This window comes from Medicago truncatula, chromosome 5 (genome assembly GCF_003473485.1).
Source record: "Medicago truncatula cultivar Jemalong A17 chromosome 5, MtrunA17r5.0-ANR, whole genome shotgun sequence".
NCBI classification, from domain to species: domain Eukaryota; kingdom Viridiplantae; phylum Streptophyta; class Magnoliopsida; order Fabales; family Fabaceae; genus Medicago; species Medicago truncatula.
The window spans coordinates 21,885,454-21,894,910 of NC_053046.1; the positions used below are offsets into that span (position 1 = coordinate 21,885,454).

Consider the following 9,457-nt stretch of genomic DNA (forward strand, 5'->3'; position numbering starts at 1 on the left):
CCATTTTCAATTAAAATTGTGCTAAGTCTGTCATACTAAGCTCTTGGAGCTTGTTTAAAACCAAAATTTGCTTTAGTGGGTTTAAAAACATGATTTCGTTTTTCTTCATTTATGAAGCCAAGAGGTTGACTTACATAAACTTTCTCATTTAGAAAACCATTTAAAAATTCACTTTTGACATCCATTTGAAAAATTTTAATGCTTTTTTGTGCAGCATATGAAAGAAGAATTCTGATGGCTTCTAACCTTGCAACTGGTGAAAAAGTCTCATCATAATCAGTACCTTCTTGTTGGTTGTAGCCTTGAGCAACTAACCTTGCTTTTCTTCTGACAACCTTACCTTCTTCATCATGTTTGTTTCTGAAAACTCATCTTGTTCCAATGATGGTTTTGCCTTGATTATTTGGAACTAAGTTCCAGACCTTGTTTCTTTCAAACTGAGAAAGTTCCTTTTTCATTGCCTTAATCCATGAGTCATTAATAATAGTTTCATTGATTGACTTAAGTTCCAATTGATAAATCATTGCCATGTTGTTATCTTGAAAGGACAATCTGGTTCTCACACCATCAGTTGTGCTTCCAATGATTTGATCTATAGGATGATCTCCTCCCATTCTCCAACTTCTAGGTGGACTTTGAAGAGTTTGATCCTGAACATTCTGATCTTCATCTTTATCCACTATACTTTCAGTGTTTTGAACGGGAACATTTTAAAGTGTTGGCACTTCAATGTCTTCACTTTCTTTTGGTTGAGAATGTTCATCATATTCACCAAATATGACATGCATACTAATTTCAATTGTCTGAGTTTTTAGATTGTACACTCTATAAAGTTTAGAAGTAGTAGAGTATCCTAAAAAGATAGCTTTATCTGATTTAGGATCAAACTTACCAAATTTTTCTTCAGTGTTCAAAATGTAGCAATATCAGCTAAATATGTGAAGATAAGATGTGCTAGGTTTTATGGTTTTCCAGAGTACATATGGGTTTTGTTAAGAACTTTTCTTATTGAAACTCTATTTAAAATGTAACAAGATGTATTAATGGCTTCTGCCCAAAAACAATCTTCAACATTTAATTCATTTAACATTGTCCTAGACATTTCTCGCAAGGTTCTATTTTTCCATTCAACAACTTCATTTTGTTGAGGAGTTCTTGCACATGAAAAATTATGTTTAATACCATTTTCATCAAACAATGTTTTGAAGTGCATTTTCAAATTCACCTCCACGATCACTCCTTACTGTGATGATATTAGAACTTTTCTCATTATGAAGTCTTTTACAAAAAATTTGAAATGCCGTAAAAGATTCATCTCTGTTTTAAAAATAGAACCCATCTAAATCTGAAAAATTCATCAACAATAACAAAACCATATCTTTTGCTAGTTAGACTTGTAGTTTGAACTGGACCAAAAAGATCAATGTGAATAAGATCTAAAGGTTTCTAAGATAAACTCAATTGTTTTGAAACTTCTTTTTACTTGTTATCCTTTAACACAAGTTTCACAGATCTTGTCCTTTTCAAAGCTAATTTTAGGCAAACCTCTAATTAGATCACATTGAGAAAGTTTAGCAATGGTTTTCATACTTATATGACCAACCCTTTTGTGCCAAATCCATTTATCTTTTTCAAGAGACATAAAACATGATTCAACTGACATATTATTTACATCTAAAATATATTATTTCTTTTTCTTTGATCCAGAGAAAAATAATTTGTTAAAGGAGGTTTGTCTTATTTCACATATGTTAGGTTTAAATACAACTTCAAATCCACTATCACATAATTGACTTATGCTAAGTAGATTATGTTTCAAACCTTCTACATACTGAACATTTTATATTTTAGCAGAGTTAAGTTTAGCTATAGTACCTTTACCTCTGATTTTACCTTTGTCATTATTTTCATATGTTACCAGTCCTCCATCCTTCTTTTCAAAGGTTAGAAAACAATTCCAAGTACCATGGCTTTGTTCTTGCACCCTGAGGTAAAACCTACATTTTACAAGACAAAATCTTTAGGTACCCATGTAATTTTGGGTCTTGAGGGTTAGTTCTTCTAAGAGTTATTTTGTTAATGTAAGATTTTGTCGTGTATGATCAGATTTGTTACAGTAGAAACATGTCTTCTTAGTCTTCTCAACCTTTTGTGAACTTTCTGATCTATTGAGATGAGAGCGTTCTGAGCTAAGATTAAATTTATTTTCCCTAATAAATTTATATATGTTTACACCCCTGTAATATTAGCGATTTCCGGTTTACCCCCCTGTGAAAAAATTTGTTTAAATTCCAACCTTGTAATTTTAAGATTTTTTGATCTTGGACCTTCATGGCATCAAATTAAAAAGGGTTAATAGGTCTTTACCCCTTTGTAATATAGGTCATTTCCGGTTTTCCCCCTGTAAAATATTTTTTTTTATTTACCCCCCTATAATTTTTTTTGTTTTGATGTAATTTTTGTTTTGTTTTGATTTACTCCCCCCCCCCCCCCCAATAGGCTAAACAAAATCGAAAAATTCTTGAAAAATAAAATAAAATAGGTTTTTGTTTGACCTATTAAGGGGGTAAATAAAAAAAAATACAGGGGGTAAATCAAAAAAAGTATTTTACAGGGGGAAAACTGGAAATGACCTATATTACAGGGGGTAAAGACCTATTAACCCAATTAAAAAATTTAAGGTACTTTCTCCCCATGTAATTTGAGAGTATTTTGGTTTACCCCTCTGTCATATCATAGATATTTCAGTTTACCCCCTATCATATCATCGATTTTGTATAGTCAAAATTCATGAAGGTCCGAAACACAAAATCTTCAAATTACAGGGTTGAAATCTAAACAATTTTTTCTTATAGGGGGTTACGCATGTATTAACCCTAAATTTTTTCTTAACATAACATGTTGACTCACTATGTCCTAGTTTATCACAGTAAGAATATTTTAATTTCATTTCAGCCTTTTGAGGTACAAATCTTTTAATAATTTTGCTTGGATCTTTAAAGCCTAAGCCAAATTTTTTAGCACTTTCACTTTGAGATCCCAAAATGTTTTGAAATGTTTCTATAGATTTTATAAAACATGTAAGATCATTTTTTAATTCTTCAATTTCCTTTTTCAAAAGTATGTTTTTCTTTTGTATCTTAGAAGGTTCAGATATTTCAAAATGAGAGTCTTGCAAGATTTGTATGGTCTTTCTAGATTCATCATACTTGTTTTGAAGTTTCTCTTTTTCTTCTTTTAGTTTAGAAAGTTCCTTAATTAATGAATGACATCTATTAGTTAAGAAACTTGAATCATCTTTATATAAAGTATCAGTTTTATAGATCATTACCTCTTCTTCATCATCTGACTGAGCCATCAATCCCGTGTTGGCTTCTTCATCTTCTTGTGGTTCTGTTTCTTCCATGTCATCCCAAGTAATCATTGCCTTCTTCTTGAAGGGTGGTTTTCTTTGCACCTTTTTAATGTCAAGACATTCACTTTTGTAGTATCCAGTTTTGTTGCATCCAAAACAAGTGACTTGACTTTTGTCAGCTTCAGTTCTGGTGTTGTTGTTGGTGTTTCGAAACTTCTTTCTGATTTGATTTCTTCTCATCATCATTCTTTATATTCTCTTGGAGATTAGTGAAAGTTCATCTTCAGCTTCTTCTTCATGAACTTCTTCTAATTCTTGTGGTTCTTGCACATCATCCTCAACTACTGATGAAGTTTGCATAAACGTTTTTCCAATATAAAAATTTCTAAACATTTATCAGAGTAAACAGCATAAACGGGATATCACATTATAACATAATCCAAAATCAGTTAAATAACAATTTAACTTTCAACAAATTACTTAAACAATGCAGCGGAAATTATTTCATAATCCATAAATCGTTTTGGCACGTAGGCCCCATCAAAATACTTCAACAGTTAATCAACATTATAAAAATAACATAAATGTTCACTTAAGAGAATGAAGCATGCATAACAAACACCCCATCCCGTTACGTATCAGAGCGACCTAGACGACTCAGTGAGGCAAGGCCACTCACGACAACAAACTGCACACTTAAGCACGATCACCTGCAAGTTACTCATACGAAGAGCAACATTTTCAAGCAGAAGGGGTGAGATTTCATAACACAATAACATTAATCAATATAATTTCGAAATCATAATTAACATCATAATCAGTCTTAATCAACATTGCATCTTTGATAAACAATTATCAAGTAATCACAGCTTCAATCATCATCAATAACATAAACACCTTTAAACTCGACAAATGCGACAATGCAACTTAGACACTTATATGCATGTGGTACCAATCGTCATCATAGTATTAATATACTTTAATCGTGTGGAGGACAAAGCTCCTATCGTGTGGAGGACAAAGCTCCGATCATGGTGAGGACAAAGCTCAATGTATGCTAATGCATGGACTCTATCAACAAAGCATCTTAATCAACTTATCACTTATACATCCAATAATTTGGAGTTCATCATCAACTTAATTCAGACTCATGCAACTTAGTTAAATAATAATTGCAGCATAATCAAATCACATCAAGCTTAATAACGATTCATTTTCAACAATTTCTTGATCATTCAATAATAATTCAAGTAAATGCAATCAGTCAATAATTCACTTTACATTCACTTAACATTTCATAAAAGCTTCACAGTTCTCGGTTAATATCTTTAATAGGTCTCATTAGTACCTAAAGTTCCTTTCCTAACCAATCCAAACAACTCAGGTCTCACAATCCTCAAATGCACTCAGTTCTGGAAGTGCTCGCGAGGCGAGAGCATCTGCTCGCCATGGCGAGTACAAGCCAGATTCTCAACTAAGGTTGTTCCAGGTTCAATTTCATTCTAAATCATTCTCTAATCAATAGTAGACACCTAAAGGTACTCAAAGGCATCTAAGGTTCAACTCAAAAGTCAAAAACTCAGAAAATGACATGCTCTCTGGTCAAGCTCGCTATGGCGAGTAGGGTTGCTCGTCGTGGCGAGCTACAACAAGTAACTCGTGAGGCGAAGGGTTATGGCTCGCGTGGCGAGCAATGAACATTCATCACTCGCGAGGCGAGGATCATTGCTCGCTATGGCGAGCGATGAACGTTGGCTCGGGCAGAATGCAGTTCCTACAAAAATTTCATCAACTAACATGGTTCTAAGCCAAATTTCAAATCCAGAATTCATCCTAAACATATTCTAAGGTTATAGGACGGTTTCTACATCAATCTAATTAAGTTTTACCGTTTGATCATCAATTTTAGGGATTTAACCTAATTTCAAAACTTTTCTAAATCAATCCTAACTTTGTCTATTATTCATCAGAATTATAACAATCAATATTACTGAATTATTAGTCTCACCCTTACCTTAGTTTGAAGAAATCGCAGCTCTCTCTCTAGCTCTTCTCTTGGTTTTCCTTCTTTTCCAAAAACAGTCGTACGTGCAATTTTTATTTCTAAAACTAGGTCTATCCCTTTTATACCTCTTCCTAATATCTTATCTTATCTCACTTTCTCCCCCAAAACACTCTAAAATCTCAAAACAGCCCTCAACTAATTATTTTTATTTTCTTATCAAATCTTATTTTATTTAACAATAAAATAAGTCTCATAATCTTATCAAATCATCAAAACACATCAAATCATTCAAATCAACTGAAATCAACAAAACCCACACATACATTATATAAATATAATATAATTGCCTAAACTTGATTAAATAAATAATTAAACGAAAGTGGGCGTTACAACTCTCCCCCACTTAAAAGATTTTCGTCCTCGAAAATTTACCTCAAGCAAACAACTCTGGATAAGACTCCAGCATCTTACTTTCAAGCTCCCACGTCAAGCTTTTACCAGTCGCTCCAGCCCAAACGACTCTAACAAGGGGTACTTCCTTGCCTCTCAACGTCTTCACTTTACGATCATCAATCCTCACCGGTAAAGTCTCTACCGTAAGGTTGTCTCTGACTTGCACATCATCACTTTGGATCACATGAGATGGATCCGGAACATACTTCCGAAGTTGCGACACATGGAAAACATCGTGCAAATTCGAAAGATGCGGTGGTAATCCCACTCGATACGCCACCGTTCCAACTCTTTCCGATATCTGATACGGACCAATAAATCTCGGAGTCAACTTCTTTGACTTCAAGGCACGTCCAACACCAGTCACAGGAGTGACTCTCAAAAACACGTGGTCTCCTTCCTGAAACTCAAGATCCTTCCTGCGCTTATCATGATAACTCTTTTGTCGACTCTGCGACGCTTTCATTTTCTCTTGAATCATCTTAACTTTCTCAGTATGCTGAACAATCTCTGGTCCTAAGACCACTCTTTCACCTGACTCAAACCAACACAACGGAGTTCTGCATCTCCGACCATACAAAGCCTCAAAAGGTGCCATTCCAATACTAGAATGATAACTATTATTGTATGTGAACTCGATCAACGGAAGATGACTATCCCAAGTTCCTCCTTACTCAAGAACACAAACTCGCAACAAATCCTCTAGCGACTGAATTGTCCTCTCCGACTGACCATCTGTCTGCGGATGATAAGCCGAACTCAATCTCAACTTCGAACCTAAAGCCTCTTGCAAACTCTTCCATAATCTAGAAGTAAATCTTGGATCTCTATCTGATACAATGCTCGAAGGAACACCATGTAACCTCACAATATCCTTGATATAAATCTCTGCCAACTGGGCAACAGGAAAACTAATATTAATCGGTAGAAAATGAGCCGACTTCGTCAATCTATCAACGATTACCCAAATTGCGTCGTTCCCTCTAGGAGTATTCGGCAAGCTCGTCACAAAATCCATGGATATACTATTCCATTTCCATTCTGGCACATCTAAAGATACCATCATACCAGCAGGTTTCTGATGCTCAATCTTTGACTTCTGACAAACTAAACAGGAATACACAAACTGTGCCACATCTCGTTTCAAACCAGACCACCAGAAAATCTTCTTTAAATCGTGATACATCTTCGTAGCTCTCGGATGAATACTCAAGCTACTTCTATGACTCTCTTCAAGAATCATTTTCTTCATCTCTACATCGTTAGGAATGCAAATCCGACCTCGGAATATCAACACACCGTGATCGTCGACTTTAAAGTCACCGTCTTCAGTCTGATTACTAGCAACTAACAAGTCTACAAACTTGACATCAACTTTCTGTGCCTCTTTAATACTCTTCAGAAATTCATTATCAATCTTCAGCATTCCCAGTTTCACTTTCTGAGGTGACCATTCACAAACTAAACTCAAATCTCTGAACTGTTCAAGTAACTTAAACTCTCTGACCATCAAAGCGGACATATGCAATGTCTTTCTGCTCAAAGCATCAGCAACAACATTAGCTTTACCTGGATGATAATTCAAACCAAAGTCATAATCTTTCAACAATTCTAGCCATCTACGCTGCCTCATATTCAATTCCTTTTGATCGAACAAATACTTCAAACTCTTGTGATCGTTAAACACCTCAAACCTTGAACCATACTGAAGGTGAGAAAAACACAAGAAGGGGGGGTTGAATTGTGTTTTCTTTTTCTCTAAAAATTCTTCTTCTGATAACACTTCAGAAGCAGGTTAGAAATGCTTCTAATGTGATGTTCAGAATCAGATATGCAGCGGAATAAAACAGAGCAGAGAAAAGAAAGAGAGACACAAGCAATTATCCTGGTTCCTTCCACAAACCGGAAGTAGTCCAGTCCCCCTTGCACTTCCAAGGAGATTTTCACTAATAATCACACAGATTACAAATGCTCAATACTCTCTAAGTATGAGACTTCTCAAATGCTCAAGCACGCAGGCGAGAGACTTCCAATACTCAAGCACTAAAGCAAGAGTCTTCTAATGCTCAAGCACACAGGCAAGAGGCTTCTATTCAAACAAAAATACAGAGAAAATGTTTGACTTTGAACACTTGATATACAATCAGTGGTGTTTACAATACAATGCAATAAAGACTCTAGACTTAAGAATTTCTAATATGTATCAAATCAGTGCAGAAATTCAAAGTGCTTTTTAGAATCAAATTTGGCAGAATTTTGGCGCTTCTAACTTGTGTTGATGTCTCTTGCCAATCTTCAAGTCCTCACTCCTTTATATAGAGGTGTGAAAGAGACGTTGAGATTTTTAGCACGTCTAAAGAGTCGTTTGAGTTCCTTTGATCATCCACCAGTAATCTTTTGCCTGATTTGGGTGTAGTCCTTTGAAGGATCAACTTCAAATTCATTCCCATCTTGAAGGAACATTTCTGCAGGCAGAGCTGTTGTCTTGTCTTGTAGCGTAGACAAAAACAGAGTAGTGGAGGTAGTGGTTGTACACTTGTACTTTGTCAACTCTGATAACGAAGGACAAGTACCCAATGCTTTCCAAATGACCGTTGATACCTCCCTTTCAATTCTTCGTTCTCTTAGACGAGGTTGAAACGAAAAACAGCTCCTTTGAATCGTTCAGTTTAAATTTACTGATCACTTATAGCTTCTGGTGATGATATAGCTTCTGATGAAATCTTGCTTCTGATGGTCTTCTGCTTCTGATGGACTTCTGCTTCTGATGACTGTAACGCTCCTATTTCTATTAAAGCAATTAAACATGCGAATAATACATTTATTCAAGAAATAGAGATTACGTCTTATTCAAAATTCAAAAACCGATAGACATGTATGTGAACCTCAACAGTTACAGCGGAATATAAATCAGAGTGATCAAATATATACATGCCATGAGCAAATAAATCATATCCAAAAGATAAATCTCAAAACCCAAACATCGGGTAGTCATCAACAAAATAATAATCCCAACGAAAATATAAACAACCTAATCTAGACCGACACGACAAGCCTAGATCAGAGCCGACACGACACCGATATCGGAGGAAGCTCCCGATATCCCAAGCAAAGACTCACCGAGACTACTCCTGCACAACGTCTACTCACCCATACAGGCAAGTAGGCGGTTAAAACCACTAGGGGTAAGCATTACATTATCATAATCCAGATAATAATCAAATCAAATAATATCATGTACTTGAATAATAATAGTCATGCATAAATACTTATATCACAACTTGATAGTTCATATCCACATATATCAATCACATGAATAATTATCCAATCATAAATATTCATTCACAACATCAATCACAAACAATCATTATCAACTTTCATTCTTCTCCATTCATCACCAATCACATATTTCACATAGGACTCATGCTATGATATGCACTTATTGACACATAAATGCATGTGGTACCAAATCTCAACAAGGTCGTCACCTCCGATGGACAAGTCAACATCGCATGTAAGGCTCACCTCTGCCTTACAATAATCTCGAAGTAAAAGATTCATCCCTTTTACAGCAACAACGACTATGATGCATGGACATGTGTAAGGACTCGATAATGCGACAACAAATCACAATCTCAACTCAA

The 9,457-nt window shown here is 35.2% G+C and overlaps 1 protein-coding gene across 1 annotated transcript; it reads right to left on the reverse strand.

Annotated features, from left to right (window-relative positions):
• Positions 1-5,805: 5,805 nt before the first annotated feature.
• LOC120580576 (uncharacterized) lies at positions 5,806-6,210 on the reverse strand (the record flags this gene model as incomplete). Its single annotated transcript, XM_039834474.1, has 1 exon — positions 5,806-6,210. A coding segment is annotated over one exon (405 nt), but the record flags the coding sequence as incomplete, so codon positions are not given.
• Between the last annotated feature and the right edge of the window lie 3,247 nt (positions 6,211-9,457).